This window comes from Loxodonta africana, chromosome 1, assembly GCF_030014295.1.
Source record: "Loxodonta africana isolate mLoxAfr1 chromosome 1, mLoxAfr1.hap2, whole genome shotgun sequence".
NCBI classification, from domain to species: domain Eukaryota; kingdom Metazoa; phylum Chordata; class Mammalia; order Proboscidea; family Elephantidae; genus Loxodonta; species Loxodonta africana.
Window position 1 is genome coordinate 151,415,554 of NC_087342.1, and position 25,331 is coordinate 151,440,884.

The window sequence follows — 25,331 nt, forward strand, 5'->3', positions numbered from 1 at the left end:
CCGGTGGCCTGCTTATTAGAGCATGTTCTTCTGCATTTTACACATAGTAGCTATAATCTGCACATGTTTTACTGTCTGGGGCCTCATATACTTTTTTTTGTTTGTTTTAATAATTTTTATTGGGCTTTAAGTGAACGTTTACAAATCAAGTCAGTCTGTCACATATAAGCTTACTCCATACTCCCACTTACTCTCCCCCTAATGAGTCAGCCCTTCCAATCTCTCCTTTCATGACAATTTTGCCAGTTTCTAACCATCTCTACCCTCCCATCTCCCCTCCAGACAGGAGATGCCAACACAGTCTCAAGTGTCCACCTGGTACAAGTAGCTCACTCCTCATCAGCATCTCTCTCCTACCCATTGTCCAGTCCCTTCCATGTCTGATGAGTAGTCTTTGGGAATGGTTCCTGTCTTGGGCCAACAGAAGGTTTGGGGACCATGACCACCGGGATTCCTCTAGTCTCATTCAGACCATTAAGTCTGGTCTTTTTATGAGAATTTGGGGTCTGCATCCCACTAATCTCCTGCTCCCTCAGGGGTGGGACCTCATATACTTTAATAAAGTACATTATTGAAGGAGCTTTAATAAAGCAGTATCCCAATAATGATATTGTACATGTGTATAGTATTTTATACTTTTCAAATTGTTTTCACACATGTGTTGCTGATCATTAGAGCCCTTGTGTAGTTACAAGAAAATGGAAGCCCCAGTAGGGAATTGACGCTTTTTCATCCTTCCTTTCTTTCTGAATGTCCTAAGAACTTTGCTTCATTGTATCATATGCCCAAGAAGGACTCTGAGATCTTCTGACCTAAATCTCTACCACTCCTGGCAGTTGAGGCTCCTGTCTATGATAAAGAATACTATGATAAAAGGACCCTGGGGCACCTAGGAAGATTGGTGGGGGGAGGGGGGATCTTCTACCATTTAAAGCTAAATCAGGGGTCAAGTGGTTAGTATTCCAGTTATATGCAGCTCTGCTCCAAACAAGATCTGAGATCGTGAGAAATCATTTTGCCTCTATAAGCCTTATTATCTTCATTCAAATTAAATTCTCAAAGACCCTTTTTAGTCTTAATATATTGTTTCTAAAATATGTGCCAATCTTATTTTACTTGCAACACATCTTTCTTGCCTCCTACCACCCCTTTTTCCCTTCTTTTTAAGGCTACAAATAATACAGACAGACACCACTTGCCTCACAAATGTCTGTGTTGTCCTGATCTGTTGTATTTCTTATGTTCTGCTAAAGAAAGGGAGCTTTGTCATTGTGGGATTATTACACTAATGTAACCTAAATTCTTCTCATTGCAGCTTAAGCCATTTGCCCTAGTGTAGGTCACGTCCACACAACTGCCTTCCTTGTAACAACCTCCAGTTAAGATGCTTAAATTGGTTTACTTCTTCAAGCTAATGAATCTCAATTCTTTTATCTCCTCCCACCCCCCATGCTGTCAGAGTTTCTAATCCTTTTATTCCTTTGGCTGCTGCCCAAGGTGTCTGTGTGACTCTGGTCATAAGAACATCATTGAATAAAGATGGCGGTCCAGCAAGGGACTAGTGTCAGTGCCCTTGCTTCTCTATTCCCTGCCAGCTCCCCTGAGGGGTATCAGGGCTTCTCCTTCATTGAGCAGGTATTGTTGGCTTGAAAGGCCTATCCTTTAGTAAATAGGACCTGAGATACCAAACAGGAGAGAGGACCTGTGCTCTGGCCTCTGTCCCCTGATCTTTTCCTCCCCCGGCCAGAGGAAGAGGGTGAGCAGGGTTGCGGCCCAGGGTACCCAGGCCTCATGGAATCTGTGGCTAGGGAAGAGTCTTTCCTGGCTTGTTCTATAGTTTGCAGTTCTCAGATGATGCTGGCCCCTTCCTAGGGAGGTCCCTCCAGTATAAATGCCTTGGCCTGCGGAGAGCATGTTGAGTGAGGAGGGCTAAGCACCACATCTGAACACATGCTAGAAACAAAAAAATTCCACTTCCTTTCAGGGCTTATTTTAAGCTGTTTAGCTGGGCTCTCTTGTCATCCCTCATTGGTGAGAGATCTTTATCTCAGCAGGAATGCCTCACCTGGAATGTTCCCCAACAGAGTCTCACCTTCCCACCTGCTTCTCCTCCTACCTGGGAGCTGTCCTCTTCAAAATAAGTGGCAGGGACCAGTTCATTCTGTGTGCCCTTTATGATCACCTGCTATTGTTATTTATGGGTTGCCTGCTGGAACGGGAGCAGTTCTTCCGGAATCGGGACCCACAGGGCTCAACCTGCCAAAACAAGGGTCTTCCCAGACCGCAGCCCCAGAGTTGTTGGCAGTCAGGCCAGTTACCTGGACATGAAACAGACTCTGATTCTCTGGTTGGATCAAAGGGAAATGTGCATTCCTTGCTGGGGCCCTTCCTCTCTCACCCCTGCTGGCCTAAGATGGCCCATCCTGATACCAGGGCAGGCTGGAGGAACAGGCACCTGTAGAGGGTCCAGGGAAGGGGTTCCTGACTTTGGGCTGTACGTTAGAATCACTTTAAAAATACACATACCAGACCCCACCCTAGCCTGATGGAATCAGAACCCTTTGGGAGTCAAGTTTGGGGATGAATATTTTTAGCTTGACAAATGAATCTAATGTGTACAGCAGGGTTGGAGACCATTGGCTTAATTAAGGTGGTGGTTCTCAAAGTGTGATCCTCAGCTAGCAGTACTTGCCTTTCCTAGGAACTTGCTAGAAATGCAAATTCTGAAGCTCTACCCCAGACCTATTGAATCAGAAACCCTGGAAGGAGGCCCAGACATATTGGGCCAGAAACCCTGGAAGGAGGCCCAGCAATCTGTCCTTTAACAAGCCCTCCAGGAGATTCTGGAGTCCCTGGGTGGCACAAACAGTCAAGTGCTCAGCTACTAACCAAAAGGTTGGCAGTTCGAATCCACCCAGAGCTGCCTCAGCAGAAAGGTCTAGCTTTCTATTTCAGAAGGATCACAGGCATTGAAAACCCTATAGAGCACTGTTCTACTCTGACACACATGGAGTCACTATGAGTCTGAATTGATTCCATAGCAACTAGGACAGGTACTAGGAGATTCTGTTGCCCCAAAATTTTGAGAACCACTGGTTTAAGGCATGATGGTATTGCAAAAAGAAAGATAATTTTATGTGATCTGTGAATATAACGGTGCCAAAGCATCAATAGAAAAAAATTAGAAATTGGTCATATTTGGGTGAGAAATTATAGATGATTTGCTTATATATTCCAAATTTTTAGTAATGTCATTATATTGCTTATATTCTTGTTTAAGATGCAGGAAGCCCTGGGTTGTGGTGAGGCAGTATTTTAGGTGTTTTGCACCTGACAGTGGTTGATGAGAGCATTGTGAAGAATGTGGCTAGCTGAATGAGTGACTGTTGCTTAGACAGGCTCAGAGGGCAAGTTTAGTCTGAGGGCTTGAAACTGCACTGGGGAGGGGCCCCTCCTTATCTCATCTCTGGTCTCCCACCTGGTCACACATTAGAATCACCAGGGGAGCTTGTATAAGCACTGATGCCTGAGCCGCACCACGGAGTACAGATTGACAGACAGATAAATAGATGATTCAGATGTCCAGTGAGAACAGAAAACCTCTTTCCTCATCTACAAGATTCTAGGGAATCCAGGTTGTTTCCAAGCAACCCCAGAGGTCAAGTGTCTGGTATTGGGCACAATACCTGGAAACTTGGGGACCTCCTGAGAGTAAGAAATGGAGCCAGTCTGCCAGGGAAGGACCTCACCCCACAGCACCATCAGGGCACCAGGGAATGGCTATATAGTATAAGCGGTAGCTAAGAGCATGGGGGCTGCAGTCAGTAGGCATAAGGCATGGATATAGACTCCCCCACTTACGTGTTGTATGACGTAGGGCAAGTTAAAGAGTCTGTGCCTCGGTTTCTTCCTCTGTAAAATGGGCTTAATAACAGTATTTATCTCACAGGATCATTGGGAGGATTGCATGAACTAGTACACGTAAAATTCTTTAAATAGTGCCTGCATGTTCCCATTTTTTCCACTGGCCGGTCCTGTTGTTAGTTCCGTTGAGTCAGGGCTCTGACTCATGGCAATCCCATGTACAACAGGTTGTACAGAACATTGCCTGGTCCTGCGCCATCTTTATGGTTATTGTATGCTCTAGTCCATTGTTGCAGCCACTGTGTATTGAGTGCCTTCCAGCCTAGGAGGCTCATCTTACAGCACTAAATCAGACAGTGTTCTATTGTGATCTACAGGGTTTTCATTAGCTGCTTAGAAGCCCCTGAGACCCCCCAGGATGTCTACACCTCTAAGGGACCAAGACATCCTAGAACCCAGAGTCTGTAACCACCCCAGGCTCTCCATTTCCTGAGGTTGACCAGGGGCTGTGGCATTTTCTTTAGTGTACCTGGTAGCCCCAGTCTGCCCTGTGCTTGAGCAACACTGGAACCTCTTTGATAGGGTCCCCACTCCACCCTGGAGTCAACTTGGTTTATCATTCTGAAGGCATAATCTCTGCCCTAGTTGGAAGGAGAAGTCAGGTCCCGGGTGACACTCAAAGCAAAAGGTGGCAGTTCTTAACAGGAAGCTGAAGTGCTGTGGAAAGGCAAAAGACAAGGCCAGGAACATGTACACTCTTCTTGGAGAATCAGAGAAAACACAGTTTGGAGAAAGATATTCCAGGCAGAGGAGGTACTTCCAGCACAGGCTTAGGGACTGGGACCGTAGACTATATCTAAAAACATGCAAGTGGATGAGTGGGTCAGGACTGGCCAGGTAAAACCCGACCCTCCTGTAGTCCATGATCCACCTCTTCACTCAGATCTGTCTTTACTGGCCTTTGAAAATATTTTACTGGCCTTTGCTAGGGCGGAGCTCTGGTGGCGCTGTGGTTAAGAGCTCTGCTGCTAACCAAAAGGGCTGCAGTTCGAATCCAACAGCTGCTCCTTGGAAATCCTATGGGGCAGTTAGTTCTACTTTGTCCTATAAGGTCACTATGAGTCAGAATCGACTTGATGGCAGTTGTGTTTTTCTTTTTCTTTTTGGTTTTGCTAGGGTAAAGGTATGGGAGTGTCAATAAAGAGAGAGAAATACTAGGATGTCCACCACCCGCTCCTTGGAAACCTTATGGGGCAGTTCTACTCTGTCCTATAGCGTCTGTATGAGTTAGAACTGACTCGACGGCACCTAACAACAACAATAGTGGTGAGGGCTGAGGACAGTTGGAGGAAAGGGAAACATGTTGGTGGTAGATGTTACCTATTTTTCCTTATTACAAGCCTTTCGGGTGGGTAGTGGAGGATATTCCTATTTTACAGATGCAGAAACAGGCTTAGGCAATTAAGTGGCAGCACAGAATCACACAGGTGTTAATAATTAGAACTGGGCTTTGATCCCGGCTGTCGGGCAATGTCCCTGTCCTTTCCCTTCTGTGTACAGGAGATTCTCTGTTGATTTTGAGTTAGGAAGGCACCACCATTCCTGAGACATCTTGTTAGGAACTTACAGTTTCTAAAGTGCCTTCCCAGATGGGATCTGGTTTGAACCACAGCAGAGTTTCCTTCCTCTGCTTTCTAATTATTTGTGTTCACTTGGACAAACCCTTTAACCTCCTTGAGGCTCAGTTCGCCCACCAGTAACATCTGGCTGCTGATGAGGATGTCCCCTGGTGCCTCCTCTGCAGGGACACCCTGTGACTCCTCACTCTGTGGCCTCTTTTCCAGCCTCTCTCAGGGCAGCTTCTCCCCATCGCGGTCTGTGTGTTACGGTTGTCCTGACTACCATCCTGTCACACTTCCACACAGAACACCCATTTTTCTCCTCAAAAATGTGACGAACTTTCCTGTGTCTCAGAACACATTAGAAGACTGTGACAGTCACTTATTGGAAGTCAAGGTGTGAGGTCCTCGACAAGGACGCATTGATGACAGATGGAGCCAGAGACCAGCCCAGGGAGTGGAACCTCATTTTTGCCGCATCTGATCAGCTATGGAAAGAGTTCTGGTGGCACAGTGGTTAAAGCGTTTGGCTGCTTACCGAAAGGTCTGCAATTTGAACCTACCAACCACTCCATGGGAGAAAGAGGAGGCAGTCTGCTTCCCTAAGGATTTATAGCCTTGGAAACCCTATGGGGCCATTCTACTCTGTCCTATAGAGTTGCTGTCAGAATCGACTCGACAGTAACGAGTTTGGTTTGGTTTGATCAGTAATGGATGGGTCCCTTTAAAGAATCAAGGTTAAATAGCATTCAGGTGAGAATAATTGCCAGCAAAGGAAGGTCACTCTTTTTATCTCATCTCAGATGGTGCCTTTTTTATGAAGGCTTTTTATAGCCCACTTTCTTGGGAGTAACTTTTTTCTTAATTAAGGATTCTAATTTTAACGTGAGCTCTGACCTCTTTCTTTCCCGTTTCCAGAACCATTCTTTTTCTGTGATTGAATTTCGTGGTTAGAAATTAAGATCCTTTATTGTGTTATCTGTTTTTCTCCACATATAGTTACTATGGCAAATGGGAGTTTTATTACGATCACAAGGGGTTTATCCTGCTAGAGTATCAATGAAGGTCTTTGGGACGTTTTATTGAGATGCTAAATGGGACTTAAGACCCTTATTCTTTAGGGATATTTCAGTATGGGTGGGAGGCTATGGTTAAAATGATATCCCAAGAAAGAGGTAGAAACGTTTCTTTACTGTGAAACTTGAGGGAGGAAGCAAAGGGAACAAAAAGTGTCCTTTAAAATTTGGAGAATTAGGAGTTCAGCAAAGTCAGCTCTCTGGGTAAAAGTTGATTTACACTGCAGTGTTCTTGCTACTGGGTGTCACCCTCAGTGTGATAACCTCAGGCACCTGCATGCTGAGGAGAGTTGACGAGAATGGCCTTCTCTGTGACCCAGTAGCTGAGCTAAGGAACTCACACAGGTGCACAAGGCAGCCGGAACACAAATGTGTTCTGCAAACCATTGGAGACAACCTGGTGCCCATCAGTAGGAGAATGGATGAAATAATAATGAATAAATGAACTGGAACTACATGTGACAATATGCAAAAAACCCTCAAAATTACAATGTTGGGTTAAAAAAAATTGTAGGAGGACATATACACTTTAATACCATTTCTATAGGGTTTGAAACAAACAAGGCAATACTTATATATTGTTTGTGGCTACAAACATGTAATGAAAATATAATGCAGAGGAATGATGAATACCAGATTCGGGATAGTGGTTACCTCTGGGGTGGAGGGGAAATGAGATCTTGGTGGGGTTCACAAGGGATGTCAGTGTTTTCTCTAATGTTTTCTTAAAGTGGTTGTTGGGTATGTAGATTTTTAAATATTTCTTTTATTGAATGGAGTCCCTGGGTAGTAACAATGGTTAACGTGCTCATCTGCTAATCAATGGTTGGAAGTTCACGTCCACCTAGAGGCTTCTTCAAAGAAAGGCCTGGTGATCTACTTCAGAAAAATCAGGCATTGAAAACCGTACAGAGCACAGTTCCACCTGACACAGATAGGTCGCCATGAGTCGGAATCGGTGCTTGATGGCTGGTATATTATTGGATGCCTGAATTACTTCATAATTTTGAAATTCGCTTTTAAAAGAGGAAGTGATTTACCTAATCAGTTTGGTGAGTACTTTTTTAAGTAAATAACTAACTGGATTTTCTGGGGCTGATTAGTTTGTCATTTTACTGTTCTCCTACCCCTTGGTGCGGCTAGGTTCATTGTGGCCCTGTCATTGTCCCTTAGCTTATTAGCACCAGTGGGAAAATAAGAGAAGACATGAAATCTCTCATTTGGCTATTTGTTTGCAACTGTCTTATAAAGTTTGGTGAATGAAGAATAGAAATGATGTCCTAAAGGAAGTTTTTACATTTTGAGCATATTTTGTTCATTGATTACATGCCAATAATGGGTTAACTTAGACAATCTTGAGTTTTGGATAAATCAATAAGAATCTTCTGCCAAACCAAGTGTTATGGATTGAATTGTGTCCCCCAAAAATGTGTGTCAACTTGACTAGGCCATGATCCCAGTATTGTGTGATTGTCTACCATTTTGTCATCTGATGTGATTTTCCTGTGTGTTGTAAATCCTACCGCTGTGATGTTAATGAGGCAGGATTAGAAGCAGTTATGTTAATGAGGCAGGACTCAATCTATACGATTAGGTTGTATTTTAAGTCAATCTCTTTGAGATATGAAAGAGAAAAGGGAGCAGAGAGATAGGGAGACCTCATACCACAAAGAAAGTAGTGCCAGGAGCAGAGCACACCCTTTGGACTTGGGGTTCCTGTGCAGAGAAGCTCCTAGACTAGGGGAAGATTGATGACAAGGACCTTCTTCCAGAACTGAGAGAGAGAGAGAAAGCCTTCCTCTCGAGCTGGCACTCTGAATTTGGATTTCTAGCCTACTAGACTTTGAGAGAATAAACTTCAGTTCGTTAAAGCCATCCACTTATGGTATTTCTGTTACAGCAGCAATATATAACTAAGACACCAAGGAAGGGGAAGGGAAATGATCTACCTAAAAGCCACCGTGCAAACTTTGCTTTAGCCCCTGCTCAGGGGAGTGGTTTAATGGGTGTTTCCTTTGCATTAACAGCATGGCCGGACCCCTCTGCATCTTGCTGCCAATAAGGGCCATCTCTCTGTGGTCCATATCTTGCTGAAGGCTGGCTGTGACCTCAACGTCCAGGATGACGTGAGTAGAAGCCATTATTCTCTTGGGGAGTGGGTTGGCAGGGGAGTTAGTCTGCCTAGAAATGCACAGTACAAGGCATAACCAGCTGTGAGGTAGCAGGGTATTAGATGCCCTCCCAGCACTTTTTACCTTCATCTTGAAGAGCTTCAGTTCAAAGGTCTTCTCTGAGGCCCTTCCTTGGGAATAACTTAGAGTTTGGTGAGCATGGGATGGTTTTCCCAGTCATAGTTCATTCCTTACCTATTATCATTCAACTGCAGTACCCTGAAGGATATTTTTCTTGTGTCTGGTGCCAGTATAAGGAGCAGTACACACACACACACACACACACACACACATACTCTCTCTGTGAGTGTGGGTAGGGCATGCTGGAAATGTGTGTCACTGACCAAGCTTACCACTGGAAAAGAGATGGGGCTGTTTTTTTTTTTTCCTTTCTAATTTTGATTACTGTAAATCAATGTACATTTAGTTAAAAAGAACTTATTCAAATTAATTCCAGGGGAAATAAAAGGACACAGATTTCATGGAATCCAAGAAAAGTAAGCCCTCAGTAAGAATTCACTCTAGTGCACCATCATTATTGAAACTTAGCTTTCAACTTACCTCATTCTCTGAGTCTTTTCATTCACATCATTTAGAGAGGGACTCTGATTGGCGTCTCTGGGGTCAAGTATCCATTCCTGAGTCAATAAGCAGTGACTTTGGTACTGTCACAGAGTATCTATTGAGGTGGTGTCACGTAATACCCTGTTTGGGGGAAGATGGATTCTCAGGAAGGGGATGTAGACGACAGGATCAGGTAAATTGTCCACTAATGAGCTGTTAGGAAAAGGTCCTATGATCATATAATTGGAAACTTTTCAGAAGCATATTCCAACTCTAATATGTGTGGTAAGACTCTGATAAATAACTTATGTGTGGAAGACGATAATATGTTGGAGAGTTTACACTCTTCACAACTCCTTCCAGAATTGCCTTTAATAAATGTGGTTACCCCAGGAAAAAAAAAAATTAATAACTATGGTTACAGAGTGTTATTCAAATTTCAGACCCTCAGGTGTGCTAGGGTGTGGTTCACCAAATTGCTTCTAGTTTTTCTTGGGTCTCTATGTAATGTCCTAAAACTTGGCCAACATACTCACAAGTGGTAAGGATAGCATTTTCAAAGAAATAACAAAATATGGCATTGTTTTATTCATGGGCAGGAAATAGTCCAGTTTCTTTCATAAATGCCTGGTTATATCTAGAATCTGTTGGGTCATCAGGTATGTTATTTTCAAAAGATGCTGATTTAGCTTTAAGCAGTTGATTTGTACCTTGGGTCATAATTCTTTTTTCATTTACCTGCACTGTAGCCATCATAACATTCCTGATTACATGATATCTTTAGATGACAGGAGCAAAAATACAGGGAGGGAGAAGAGATTCTGACCACAGAAACGACCGGGCATTGAGTTGCTGGTACAAACATGTTGGGATGCATCTTGTCTTCTCTTTGCGTAATTAAAGCCCTTGCTTGCCTTGGTGGCAAAGCTGTAATGCTAACCCATCCCAGCCTAACACCACCCCTGCTTCACGTTCTAAGCTCCAAGTAGCATTGTTCTCTGTAGCAAAAGCCATGCTAATATCCTAGAATTGCTGCCTTTTACACCAGGCAAGGTAGGATTTAAGAGTCAGGGGTTCTGACAGGGTAGCTGTCTTCGTCAGCATTCTCTGGAGAAACAGAACCAATGAGGTATATATGTCTGGTTCTGTTTCTCTCTCTTTTAGCCCGGGTAGTACAAGAGGTCTGTGATCAGCTGCTAACCCAAGGGTTGATGGTTGAACCCACCCAGTGGCTCTGTGAAAGAAAGGCCTCGTGAACTGTTTCTATAAAGACTACAGCCGAGAAAACCCTATGAAGCAGTTCTACTCTGTAACTCATGGGGCTGCCATGAGTTGGAGGCTGACTTGATAGCAGCTAATAACAAAGAGAGAGGTGGGGGGAGGGGGGAGAAAAAGGGAAAGAGAGAGAGACAGAGACAGAGATTGATTGATTTACTTCAAAAGATTGGGTCACACAATTGTAGAGGCTGGCAAGTCCAAAATCTGTAGGTCAGGCAGCAGGCTGGAGATTTCCACAGATTTGTGCCCTAGGACCTGTAGATTAGGTGATGGAAAGAGCACATAATGGAGAGAGCTGTTGTTGTTGTGTGCTGTCGAGTTGGTTCTGACTCATAGCAACCCTATAGGACAGAGTAGAACTGCCCCATAGGGTTTCCAAGGAGCAGCTGGTGGATTTGAACTGCTGACCTTTTGGTTAGCAGCCAAACTCTTAACTACTGTGCCACCAGGGCTCCATGGAGAGAGCTAGTTCTGCCAAAATAATCTGTTTATGGTCTAGAGGCAGAACACACCCAAAGGAAACTTTCTTTTCAACTGACCAGTTGATTGCATTGTATTAGGTTACATTGTAGAAGATGATTACATTACAATGTATTAGATTACATTGTAAAACAACAACTAGTCTAGTGTTTGGCCAACCTACTGGGAACCAGAACCTAGCCAAATTGACATATAAAATTAACCGTCACAATAGCTAAGGTGAGATATGTCTGCAGAAGAAAAGCCACCTCTATTTTTAGACAGGAACATCCTCTTCCATTTATTGGAGTTATTTACTTTTTTGCATCTTTTCCTTACCCTACACAACATGTACATTGCTTCTCCCAGATAAATTAAAACAAAAAAAAGTATAAAAACAATTGGGAACAGAGAAGGTAGGATTTACCTTCACTAGTTCTGGTTTTTTTTTTTTAGTTCTGAAGTGGACCCCTAGTGGCACAGCGGTTAAGAGCTTGGCTGTTAACCAAAAGGTCAGCAGTTCAAATTCACCAGCTGCTCCTTGGAAACCCTGTGGGGCAGTTCTGCTCTGTCCTATAGAGTCACTATGAGTTGGCATTGACTCAACAGCAATGGGTTTAGTTTTTTTGGTTTTTTAGTTCTGAAGTATATGATCCATGTTTGTCTTCTGTGTATTTATCGTGCCTATTGATGGTCAGCCTTTGAAACATTTGCAAAAATTCAAAGAAAACTCTGCGTGTGTGTTCTCTTTAAAGAAGTTAAGAGATTAATTATTGGAAAGAAAATAATTTCAGAAGTTCCCTATCTTGGATGATGAGTAGAAAGAATGTTAATGCCTTGAAGAATTTACTCCTAACTTCATATTCTACAGATACTGATCTTTATGTCATGTTAAAGACTGAGAATTAGTTGAAGAATGACCTCCAGTGGCCTGGAGTGGGATTATTATGAATTTCAACCTGTGGAAACCAGTTCTTTAGACTATGCAACTCCTGGAGCAAATTCTCTCTTGCTTCCTGCCAATCCTGACAACTCTCATTGGAGCTCTCATGCCTTCTCTGATTGGTCAATGAGCAATCACACGGCCCCCACCTCAGAAATAGCCCAGAACCCTGTGGCCACAGTAAAAAGCATGAAGGAGGAAAAAAATAAGAAAAACCAGAGAAGAAAGACTAGGAAGAACCCTAGAAGATCAGAAAGAGAAAAAGAGGTCAGCAATTTGCTTTGTGAGCCCACCCTGTTTGAGCTTCCTTGCAACACGTCTGTCTGTGCTGCCTCAGAGGGATTTCCCCTGCAGAGGAGCAGGTTCACCCTTGCATGACTAGGGTTTCTTTCACGAGCTTGGCTTTGAAATCGGCACACACTGCACTCACTCTTTTCACCATGTAAAAGAGGAAAAAGTACAATAGTCCTCTGTATCCATGGGTTCCGCATCTGCAAATTCAACCAACTGCAAATTGAAAATATTTGGGAAAAAAAAAAGAAAGTTCCAAAAAACAAAACTTGAAATTGCCACACGTGAAGCACTACACTAAATCCACGCAAATGAAGTGATGTGTAGGCATCTTCTGCTGTGGCCTCCCCGCCCCCCCCGCCCCCCCATTTCACAGATCCTCAGTCTCTCTCCAGTAGCTCTGTTTGAGCATTGTTCACTTGAGTCTTGTCATTATTCCCGAAACAATACAGTATAACAACTATTCACATAGCCTTTACACTGTATTAGGTAGTATGAGTAACCTAAAGATGATACAAAGTGTGTGTATAGCAGTACAGGAGCATGTGCATAGATTATATGCAAATACTACCCCATTTTATATAAGGGACTTGAGCATCTACAGATTTTAGTATCCACAGGGAGTCCCAGAATCAATCCCCATCAGATACTGAGGGACGACTGTATTTCAGAACAAAGATTTAGACCTCAGAAGTGCCAAGCCTCTTAAAATCCCAAAGTGAGAAACATTTAAGTCTCAGAAAAATTGAATGCTGTAACATACGTACTTTTCAAATGGGTCGGCATGTTCCAAATCAAAGTCCCAAACTGCAGAGTTATTGGCACTTCAACTTTCCAGCTGCATCATTTTTCCTTCTGCTTTTTTTTTTTTTTCTTTGTAGTTAATCACTCAACAGATACTTCTTGGGCGCCTGTGGAGGCCAAGATACTGTGCTAAGAAAGCACTTAGCATGATGACCCCCTAAAGAGGCAGCCTCAGAGGCACCTGATCTCTTCTGAGGCCTGTTCTAAGGCTAATTAACTTCACAGGTTGGAAGAAACTTGGGGTGAGTGCAAAGAGCCTTGACAATTTAGATTCTGGCCCAAACATGCCACCATGAATTAACTGGTATCCTAGGCTAGGCCCTGAACTATACTGGGTCTGTCTTTTCTTATCAGTAAAATCAGAGAATTAGATGCCATAGCATTTGGTATATAATGCAGCAAAAAACCCAAACCATTTGCTGTTGACTCCAACTCATGGCGACGCCATGTGTGTCAGAGTAGAGCTACGTTCCATCGTGTTTTCAGTGGCTGATTTTTCAGAAGCATATCGCCGTATCTCCCGAGGCACCTCTAGATAGACTCAAACATCCAACCTTTGGTTAGTAGCCGAGCACATTAGCCATTTACACTACCCAGGGACTCATAGTAGGGGTCCAATAAATATTTATTGAATAAATAATGAGAGAATGCTTTTGAGAGTACTGTACTTTTCCCAGCATTTTATTTTTAGAGTTTCATGGTTGACTTAAGTCATATAGGAATTAGGATTATGTCAAAGTTGCTGCTTGAGGGCACATTTTATTCTTTTCTGAGTAAGATTTCAAAAAGGAAATGTTGCCACAGTAAGTTTTAGTTTATAGGAGGAAAAAGTTGATTTGCAGGTACAAAAGGAAATGTTGCCACAGTAAGTTTTAGTTTATAGGAGGAAAAAGTTGATTTGCAGGTACATAGAGGGTAGTAAATGCTAGATGTGCTCCGGGGAAGTGTAGCTCGGGGATAACCTGAAGTAGCCCTTTATTTGTGTGTTTCATGTCTCTCAGGTCCTTTAATTCTCATCTTGGTAACTTAAGAGTAGCTGATTTTCATACACCAGAAAAAGTCTGTCATTCAGTCCTCCAGAACCATCCATCTAGTGTAAGCAGAGGTAATGACCTGCTGAAGAGCAGCTGCAGGTTAGGGAAGGCTGACTTCGGCCTGCACAGCAGTGTTTCCTGACTAATGATACAGGACCCTTGCTCTGGAGAGGTCTCTGTTTGAGGTCAGTGAAGATGGAGGGGGAGTTGTGGACTGAAGACAGGCAGTACGGTTAAAGGTGTCCACTGAGAAACGGAAACTGGAGGAGACCCATGTCGAATTGGCTTAGGACAATTTGTGTTCATACCACACTTGAGGTCAATTTCTGGAAACTCCATCACCATTCTGGCAGGGAAATGGAAAATCTTAGAAATTCTTAGAGAATTAAAAAAAATTAAGACTTGGGCAGTTTCTTATGTAATTACTTTTTAAGCATTAAGTGTACCTCATCTAGAAATACTTCCTAAGATGTTTGAAATGGATCACATAATGACACCACACCTCCTCACACAAGTCACGTACTTCACATTCCTGACACAAGTCTTTAGTTCTCCTTGAGTCTTATTAATCCACCTAGAAATTTACTCCTGAAGACTGAACCGAAAGTTAGGTTTAGCTTCTTGCATTGAGCTAGAGTTTCACAAGGGAAAGTTATCCGACAGGAAGCAAATAGAGTAGATTCGTGACGAAAACAATTAATAATAAATAATAGTGCCATTCTGGCTCCAAAGCTGCCTCAACTCATGATTTAGAGGGCAGCTTGTAAAACATGATACAAGATTTAGCCTAACCCAAGGCTTAGGTTAGACTGTGTCCTAACCAGCACAAGACCTTTTTATGATGGTTTCTGTGCAGGAGTTGCTGACACTCCTCATGTGTTCAGGGGTTGTTGCTCACCAGTTTCACTATGTAAAAAGGTTGTTCTGATTGGTCCAAGGAGCACTAGTTGGATGCCAGCAGTTTGTAGGAATATTAAAGGGCCTTACCAAATAGAAGAGGGCAGTGATGGTTCAGTGGTAGAATTCTTACCTTCCACGTGGTCAACCCAGGTTTGATTCCTGCTCGATGCACCTCAAGTGCAGCTACCACCCCTCTGTCAGTGGAGGCTAGACGGTTGTTATGATGTTGAACAGGTTTCAGCAGAGCTTCCACACCAAGACTGACTAGGAAAAAAAGGGCTGGTTACCACTTCTGAAAATTAGCCAATGAAAAAACTATGTCCGATCTCATCTTGCGTGGAGTCATCATGAGTTGAGGAGCCAACTGGATGGTAGCTAAGAACAACAGCAAATAAAAATCTGACCAAGTCAGTATTTACCGTGAAAGAGCGTGCTGCAGTCTCACTGAGAACAGAGTGCCATCTTTCTCATCAGGCCAGGAAATAGGTTGCACTTGAGGTCAATTTCAGGAAAACCCATTACCGTGCCGACAGGGAAATGGGCAGTCTTAGAAATTCTTACAGAAGTTTTAAAAAATTAAGACTTCAGAAGTTGCTCATGTAGTTACTTATTTAGGCATTAAGTATGCTTCATCTGGAAATACTCCCTAAGGCATATGAAATGGATCGCATAACCTCCTGCAACCACTGACCCAGTGTCCACTTCTTTTGACCACATGGCACACAGGAAGGGGCCTGTTTGAATACGGGGTTTGAGAAAGTGAACTAGAAGAGAACCAGGTCTCAGCCTGATTTGCAATGGGAATAATGGCTTAGGATGCCAGGGAGGATCGGTGGTGGAAATGCTGAGGACAGTGGATGAGATTGTAGTAATGAAGCTGGAGGTCCTGACCCTGTTACTGCGGAAATCCCTTAAAGTCTATTCAGGAACAGTGACAAGAGATTCTGAGACTTGGGCATTACCAGTATTGCCATATTGTTACTGTCTAGACTTAATAGATAGCAGTTTTCTTCCTGATGTTAAAAGTTGTATGTGCTAAATATGAAAAAAAAAGTAAAATATTGAAAAGTATCAGGAAGAACATAAAAATCACTTCCCCTCATGGATTTTTAAAGGGGTACTTTTTTTTAATTTTAAGAAAGTGAGTTTGAATTTTAACGAGAATTTAAATGCTTTTAATATACGTTATTGATTGTTTTAGATTCCAAGGGATTTAGTAAATAGGACTGGTATTTCATTTTGTTTATTTATAGGTAACAGTGCATCCCTCTTTTAGGAAATCCCATGCTTTCTGATTTGTAATAGTCTCCCTCCTCTCTCTGGCAAAGCACCAAGGATGCCCCAGAGTGTGTACTTTGCCCCTCCACTGCTCTGCCTGAAAACTTCATTTATATGAAACTCTTAGCAACCAAATCACAGACTCTCAGGCAGGGAAGGGAGGGACCTTGAGGATCATCCCTCTCCTTTCACAGATGCAGGACCTGAGGTCCAGTGAGGTGACAGTTCCCTTCCAAGGTGCTGCACTACTCAGTATGTGAGTCGGCACCACACCCAGGTCTCCTGACTCCATCCCTGCCCTGTGCCCATTCCTGTCCACTGGGAATTTCCACACTATTCACCCATCTCTTCATTTGAGCCTGGACTGATATGGGTGGCTGGATTTGATTTGCCTTGGCTTGACTTCGTGAGTACATGCCAGAGAGAAAGTGTACTCTTAGAGACTTCATTTAGAACTCTCCTGTGACAGTCCTGACCTTCTTGCCTCTGGGGGTGTTTAGTCCTCTCAACTGCAAGTAGGAGAAAGAGTCGGGTTCCTTTAGGTACCCTGAGCTAGAAAGAGTTGGCAATCTCAGGAATCTGATTACAGAGAAAGGGGTCAAGTGCAGCACAAATCAGTGAGGATATTGTGAAATATCAGAGGAGGCTGCCTGGGCATATGCGGTGATAGGAGGGGCTGTGGATGGCTTTGGGCCTTGCAGTCCCTGCATTCCTCAGATAAGAGTAAACCCCTGTGTTGCTCTTGGTTAGTATAAAAATAACCAAAGCCAGTGCTGTCGAGTCGATTCTGACTCATAGCGACCCTATAGGACAGAGTAGAACTGCCCCATAGAGTTTCCGAGGAGCGCCTGGTGGATTTAAACTGCCGACCCTTTGATTAGCAGCCATAGCACTTAACCACTATGCCACCAGGGTTTTCTTGCCTAGTATGAGGTCAACAAATTGTACACCCATCATCAAATCCTGGCTGCTACTAGCTGACATAGCTGGATAGTGATTGCTCTGGAGGCAGGGAACTAGAGCCCAGTGTGTCATAGGCATTCCAGGCATTACTGGTTTAATTGCTTAGCACACCCAGTACAGCTTTCAGATCTGCTCTTCTCAGTCATGACAGTCCCGTCCTGCTAAGGTTGGCTCTGCTGCCGAGGGCTGTTCTCGTGGTTGAGCTCGCAGTCAGGCCAGGATGTCTATATTGTCTTTTAACTAGACTGCAAAGCCCGTCTCGCTTGTGGTAACCAACTCCTTCTTTGGGGCCACTGGTCTGCTCTGTGGCGACGGGAGATGTCTTCTGTCAGACTGGAGAAGTGGTGTGGGGTCTGGTGCGGACAACTGACTGTGGGTTCCTGTCTCCATGTCACGTGCAGGGGGACCAGACTGCCCTGCACCGCGCCACGGTCGTGGGGAACACCGAAATCATCGCCGCACTCATCCAGGAGGGGTGTGCTTTGGACAGACAGGACAAGGTAAAGGGGGCGTGGGTCCTTTCCCTACTACAGCACCAGCTGGGCATGCAGGCAGTCACAGGGGAGCTGGAAGAGTCCAATTTGAAAAGAAATACTAGTACTGAAGATGTTACTACTCCTGGGTCTTATCGTTCATGATTTAACATGATGAAATCAGACCAAATTTTCTTTGAAAAGCATACCTGGTGTCCTAGCAAATTATATTTTTTAATCCTTCTCCCTGTTTTTGTGGCGACAGAGGCAACCATATAAATCATGAATAGTAAAAAAAAAAAAAAAATATATATATATATATATATATATATAGACTTGTGGAGGCCTGAATGGGGGAGGGGGAGAGACCTGTGCCTCCAGGCTCTCTTTTTGCTTTCTTTTCCCAACCAATTTTTCCGTGAAGTATAACGTGCATACGGAAGGGCACACAGATACGTTTGCATACAGAAGGGTGCACAGATAAGTTACAGCCCCGTGAGTTTTCCTTGCCTGAGCACACCTGGGTGAGCAGCACCGGGCTCAAGAAGCAGATCATTACCAACACCCTGTGGCCCCCTCACCACCTGTGTTTCCCTTTGCTTCCCGCTTTGTGCAGTCACTTCCGCTGCCCATGCCACACATGCCGCTACCATCCCAGCACCACCCCTGCACACTGGCTGCTGGTGTGTGCAGCGACCGTGTCTCTTGGGAGCTCAGGCCTCCCCCTTTGGGTATCAGCAGCATTAGGCCTTGTCTCTTTTGTGCATATTTCTGACTATTCCCAGGGGACACAAGTGTGGTTGGAATAATAGTCTAAGCCAGAGCCGAGACATAATTTGCACATACCTCAGGCTTGATGGCACCTAACAACAACGACCGCTGTGCTGCTCCCAGCTGGCTGACTTGGGAACAGCATGGAGGGGATTCTAACTTCCTCCACGCCTCTCTCGACTCTTTGCCCCCAGCAACATTTCTTTTTCAAGTACTTTTAAGCAAATAAGAGCTATGTTTGTTAGTTGGCTGGTTTTCTTGTATTGAGGACACTGGCATATCTTATTTACAAATGACTGTTTCCTCAGAGCTCGCTCATTTGTTTGGGGCCCTGAGGCTTTTGGATCAAACTGGGTGGTTTTAGATTTGGGGAGGGGGAGGGGGAGAATCTACCTATCAGGTCCCTGGGATTTACAAAACTGGGCTCTTCATTTGCCCAGTCTCTGCAGGGTTCTCTGGTGCCAGGAGCAGAGCCAACCCCAGGGGCAATAGAGGTGGGAAGAACGGGCCTTGTTCTTTCTTTTAACTGTGAGCTTTAGATGGCCCTGGAGCCTTTCTCAATTGGGGTTCCCAGGGAGAAATTTAATCCCTGATGCCCTAAGGCGTTCATTGTATGTCATGAACTCATTTCTCTTCTAAGCATTTGAGATAGCACCATTTCTGACAGAACTGAGAAAACAGTCACTCAAATCATTTTTTGTGTTCTGTGGTTCAGATAAGGAACCCCAGTTGAGAAACGCCCTGTAGTGTGCCCTGAAAATACACATAAGGGACCCAAGAGAAAAGGAGGCTAGTTTTCCAGATCCATCGGAGAATATAACAAGACAGCTAAATCTTGGGTAATATGCTTTCTCTCCCTGTGTTTGTTCCTTAGGACGGGAATACCGCCCTGCATGAAGCCTCCTGGCACGGATTCAGCCAGTCAGCCAAGCTGCTTGTTAAGGCCGGAGCCAACGTGCTTGCCAGAAACAAGGTGAGGTCCAGCAGGTGCTAAAACTCTTGGTTCACAAGGTGAGGGTGGCTGTGACTGACTTCCCTTCCCTGTGGGAACCTCCTCAGTGAGCAGTGAGAGCTCAGAGGGGCACACAGAACCCGGCAGGGTCAATTCCAACCAAAAGCTTCATATGTGGAGGAGAAGGCTAGAAGCAGATTAATATTCCAGGTCAGAAAAAAGCCCTCCACAGTGGTAAACCCTGCTGATTATGTGGGAGGCCCGGCTGTTGCTGGAAACCTACGTCAGATTATGTCCCCATCATCTTGACACCATTAAAGAAAAGTACAGCAATAAGGGGTTGGCATTAAAAAAATCAGGGAAAGAACTTTAAAAGGGTATGCCCAATACTTGCAAGAGTGTGGTGAAATGGGCCCACTCAGACCCCACTGGGAGAAGTGTGAATTAGAACAACCACGTGTAGAAGGCAATTGGCCAAACAAATCAAGCCATATAACTGGTCCTAGCTTTTCACCCAGTAACTACCCTTCTAGGAGTTTATTCTTTAAAAAGCAGTAAAAAAGATGCTGATAAAAAGTCCCCCATAAGAATTTTCATGGCAGCAATAGTTATAGGAGCCAAAAAATAAAAAAGGAGAGATTTAAAATTATGGTTAATTCAGATAATGGAATACAATGAAGTCATTAAAATTATATTTTTGGAGATAATGCTCGTAATTTATTAAAAATATGACAGAGGGAACCAAAATCGTATGTACTACATGTCCCAATGCTTACTATAAATGCTTATGCATTAAAAAATAAAGCCTGGGAGGATATCCACCAAAATGTTAACAGTGGTTATCTCTGGGAATTGAGACTCCAATTGATTTTTAGTTCTTTTAACTTTTGTGCCTTTTTCACAATTCCAAAATGAGCTCATTATTTCTTTTACAATTGGGAAAAAGGTATACATATTTTTTTTTTTTTAAGAAGCAGCGTTATCAGTACTCCTGGGATACTTGCATTCGTTGTGAGAAGGGGGTCATAAAGAAGCTCATCCCCTTTTCTGTCCTTGAATGCCCATCCCGGGTATGTGCTAAGGTGTTGAAGCGGCCTGAGGATTTCCCAGAATGCAGTTGGTATCTCTGGGTGGTGACTGAGTAATGAATCAGGTGTGCTAGACTGGGGCTCCTTGTGGCAGCAGCATGGGAGCATGGCCAGCAGCAGCATGGGAGCATGGCCAGAAGCAGCATCCCTAACACACACACGTACACACACAACTGCAAGGGTAGCATTTCATCGCAAACTAGGACCTGAAACTATAATATCTCTAGTTAAGGATACATACATCCACATCTGCACACAAGGTCTTCAACAACATCAGGCTGAAGATCCACTATTAAGGTAACCTATCAAAAATATACTCCATCAGTTTAATGACTTCTCTGGCCCTTGCATGCTTAGGGAGATATAAAAGAAATCATGAAACTCCTTCATAAACATGTAATCTACATGTTGAGGAAGAGACCCTACGCTATTGCCTTTGACCTACTTTGCTTGTACACTGGTGTGTTGAAGAGTTTAGATAAGCAAGCCATCCCTGTCTTCAGAGAGGACGTTAACTGGGGATCTCTTACTTCTCAGAGTTGGTATAAAAGGAAAGTACAATTACATACCAACTCAGGTTCCAGATTGTGTACCACTTTGCAGAAGTATACATTAGGTGCTCAGAGAGTATTTGTTGAACGAATGAATGATGGAGCAGCCACTAGCCTGCCAAGCAGTGAGCCAGGCATTATTGGAGATTTTTTTTTTCCCCACTGCTTTTTGAATAATGGCCAGTTACCATCTCACCCAGATACATACCTCGTCCCAGCCCTGAACACCCTCAGACCTTGTCTGCAGCCGCTCAACCACTCTTCTTGCTTATCTGTTCCACACACACCTGCCTCGGGACCTTTGCACCTGCTGCCTCGTATGCCGAGAATGACCCTTTCTTACTCCCAGGCCACCTTGACCACCTATGTTTTCTCCATCATCTTTCTTCTCCCACTGAAGGTATCTCATGAGGGCAGGCTCCATGTTTCCAGGGCCCTGCAATGAGGTGGTATGTATGTAGCAGGTGCTGAACCAGCCAGAAGCCAGCTCTCCACCCCTCCCCCACAGGTGTTTGGTGCCTTCGCCTTCTCTCCGTAAACCTAATGGGGACTCCCCTGTGTGCCCTGTATGCCTGGAGGGGAGCCTCTTGGGGGCACTTTGATGCCTCACAGCCTCCTTCTCGCCCAGGAAGTTATGCCCCCGACATCCATCTTATCCACCATGCACGCACCCAGCTGTAGTTGATGGGGCCAGCCTGGCATGGTGGGGAGTGTCAGGAGCCTTCGCTCCCCTGCCCCCAAACACCTGGCACAGACTGATCTTTTTATTGTCTCTTTAGTAATATCTTTTCTATGGTGTCTTCATTCACTTTGCAATATGCATTTAAGATTTCTTCATATCCTATGGCTTGATAGCTCAGTTCTTTTTATTGTTGAATAGTATTCCATTTATAGGTACACCATAGTTTGCTTATTCATTCACCTATTGAAGGAGATCTTGGCTGCTTCCGATTTGTGGCAATTTTGAATAAAGCTGCTATTTGATTATTAGAGATATTAAGATGCATAGCTTGCTTCTTTCCCTCAAACTTTCAACCCACGAGGGAACCATGGGAAGCCACTAACCAGTAAACATTAGCACAGGCCATGTGCAGTGCCAAGAGGATGCAGCAGGGACCAGCCCTTCCGGTGAGAAAAGCAAGAGGCACGGCAGGAGATTGGGCGTCAGTCTGAGAGTTCTCTGTGCACTCAGGAGGTTAAATACATAAGCGCCAGTTTGTTCTGCCGAGCTGCAAAGCTAGGTCAGGACTGCAGCTGTGTGGGCCCAGAGCTATTACGGTGCCTGTTTATTGCTTTTCCCTCATGAGTTTATGGCCCTCTGGATACTGTCCACTGATATTCCAGGATGTTAGATTCCTGACCATTAAAATTATTAAAAAAAAAAAAGAAGAAAATTGTATGTCACCAGTTCACTTACCTCCCTTTTCATAACCTCATCTCTAACCAGCTTCAGTAGAGTCTTTTTCTTATTATTACCTCTGAGAACCTGGAGGAGAGGCACAAGCCTGAGAGTTTGCGAGCCCAGTGTTTCTCAACCCTGGCTGCACATTAGAATCACCTGGGGGAGGTTTTAAAAAATGCCACTGCACGGCTGCACCCCTTCTGGGGACTCTGACTTACATAGCTAGGTGGGGCCTGGCTTTAGCACAGAAAGTCTCACATACCAGGAAAACCTTCAGTCTAGGGCAAACCTGGACGCTGGTCACCCGAGGTCTGGCCATCAGGGTTGTTGTTTTTTTTTTTTTAAAAGACTATGCTGAGCCTGCTTTTCTTGTTGCCACTCCAGGACTTAACAGCAGCCTTTCAGGCCCTACTCTTGTAACCTCAAAAAGTTCTGTTATTTCATCTAGTTCTTTCCACAAGGTTGCTGTGGACATTATTCTGACCCTTAGTTGTCATTGTGACATGGCATGTTGAAGGTAAATCAAAACCCGTTGCCGTCAAGTTGATTTCGACTCATAGCAACCCTATAGGACAGGGTAGAACTGCTCCATAGGGTTTCCAGGGAGCACCTGGTGGATTTGAACTGCCGACCTTTTGGTTAGCACCCGTAGCTCTTACCCATTACACCACCAGGGTTTTCATGTTGAAGGTAGAGGCCCAAAAAGCAAGAGAGTTTGTATCTTTATGGTGCTAGATGCAGTTGTATTGCCCGTTATGTGGGATACCTTGTCCATAGTTCAAAGTTTGATGTTTTGAGAAAAATAAAAGAACGGACAACTTGGTAATGGCTTACAAGTTAAATTTCAGTTACTGTTAGCCCCATACTTACAGGAAGTGGCCTGTTTTGCTTTCTTCACTTCACCATGGGTAGAGTATTGTAGCCATAGCTATTATCCAGGCTTGCTAGGAAGTGTGCAGTCATTTCTAAGTGGAATCTAAAGCTATGCATGTGCACAGTATTTTACAGTTAAGAAGGTGCTTTCTAGGCACACTGAACTGCTCCTCATGGCCCCAGGATGTAGGGATCACGCTCCATTTTAACAGGTTGCAGTTGAGTTGATCACAACTCGTGGTGAACCCAAGTGTGTCAAAGTAGAACTGTACTCCGTAGGAGTGTCCATGGCTGATTTCCCAGAAGTAAATCACAAAGACTTTTCTTCTGAGATGGACTCAAGCCTCCAGCTTTTTGGTTAACTGCCAAGCACATTAACTGTTTGCATTACCCAGGGACTCCTGCTCCATTTTACAGGTAAGAAATTCAAGGCTGAGAATGTTAAGAACCTTGCCCAGTGGCTTGCAACTAGTAAGTAGCAGAGCCAGAACATGGAACCAAGATTTTATGACAAATATGACTATTCTGCCCATTGGGATTTCAAATTAAATGTTCTTTCCACTAACACCCACCTTGCTGGGACAGCCCCTCCAAAAGCCGGGAACATGAGTGTGAACTTTTTTTTCTCCCTCTGCAAGGCAAACCCTGTGCAAGCCTGTGAGGAAGCGGGTCCCTAACGTGCCCTCCCTTCTTCTCTCTGCCTCTCTCCAAGGCGGGGAACACCGCTCTGCACCTGGCCTGCCAGAACAGCCACGTCCAGAGCGCTCGCGTCCTCCTGCTGGGCGGCTCCCGTGCAGACCTCAAAAATAACGTGGGTGAACAAAACCATCTTCTCTTGCTTTCTCTCTTGTGTCACCTCAGAAGATAACTTAGAAAGCATACTTGATTATTGGAATTTAGAAATTAAAGCGTAAAAAGTGTTTGGGGACTAATTCATTTTTTATTAGCTCCATAAGGGGTCAAATTCGGAAACACTGCTTTTCTCCTGTCCTTTTCCCTGGCTCCTCAGCCTCTTCCTTTTATCATTTCTTACAGCATGTGTCTGATGAGTTACAGGCTAGGAAACCTCTAAATACTTTAAGAAAGTACCCTGCCCACGCTGAGTGTTGTATTATTAGCAAATATTGGGTTCTGCAGTACAGGGGAAGCTTTACAATGCTGTTTTTCTATTACCTCCATACCCAGCATGTAAAAAGGTCAGGTCTAATCGACTAATAAGGGGTCCTTGGGATGAGCTGATTGGTAAGTAGTTCTTAGAAGATACTCAACTTGAAAGGTTACATGAACCTCCCCCCTGCCCCCACACACACACCATAGCTCCCGCTGAAGAAACTGCATTTCCTTTATAAACCCCATGTCTCAGCCACCTTGGCCAGAGAATTTCATGCTTCTCCCAAAAATGGTCTTCTCTAAAGCCTCCCTGTTTTGGGGCACAATCATGTAAGGGGGTTCACAGAATGCCCTGAACCTCAGCATTGAGCATGGTTCCGTCTTAATCCGGGGCGAGAAAGTTCTGCTGAGTGTTTGCCATTCTCTAGGTGGAGCTATATAAGAAAACGTTGGGAGAACATTGCAGTATGCCTCGAATTTCTGTCTCCAGTTTTGTTGTCATTCTGTGAGCAGAGTTCAGTCTGTGACCACTAAGGAAGATCCTGATCCTGAGTTATTCTGCATGTCCTTTCTTGCTTCCAGTGATTGCTTCCTCATCAGCTCCCCAGGCAACATCATCCCTTATAGGATATTGGGATCTGGGATGCTCCTTGAATTTTCTAGAACATACATGCTCTTAAAATCCAACAACTCATCCTGCTGCCCTGTGCTTTCAGCCCTTGATGGATCTGTGATGAGAAAGCCTTATTTCCAAATCGGTGCTGTTGGTCTTCATTCCTTTTACTCCAAAGCCTTTAGGTTATAGGGTATGCTAGGGCAGTGGATCCTTATCCAAATGTGGGGTAAGCGGGGCCTGCCTTAGCTCTT

The 25,331-nt window shown here is 44.2% G+C and overlaps 1 protein-coding gene across 3 annotated transcripts in view; it reads left to right on the plus strand.

Annotated features, from left to right (window-relative positions):
- ANKRD6 (ankyrin repeat domain 6) overlaps positions 1 to 25,331 on the plus strand; it is a 195,435-nt gene that overhangs the window by 144,837 nt on the left and 25,267 nt on the right. For 2 of the 3 annotated variants that reach the window (XM_064288965.1, XM_064288964.1), the window contains exons 3-6: positions 8,587 to 8,685; positions 17,646 to 17,744; positions 19,363 to 19,461; positions 24,067 to 24,165. In XM_064288965.1, coding sequence (XP_064145035.1) covers positions 8,587 to 8,685; positions 17,646 to 17,744; positions 19,363 to 19,461; positions 24,067 to 24,165 — 396 coding nt within the window. The remainder of the gene's footprint in view (positions 1 to 8,586; positions 8,686 to 17,645; positions 17,745 to 19,362; positions 19,462 to 24,066; positions 24,166 to 25,331) is intronic. The other variant, XM_064288966.1, reaches the window with a different exon arrangement.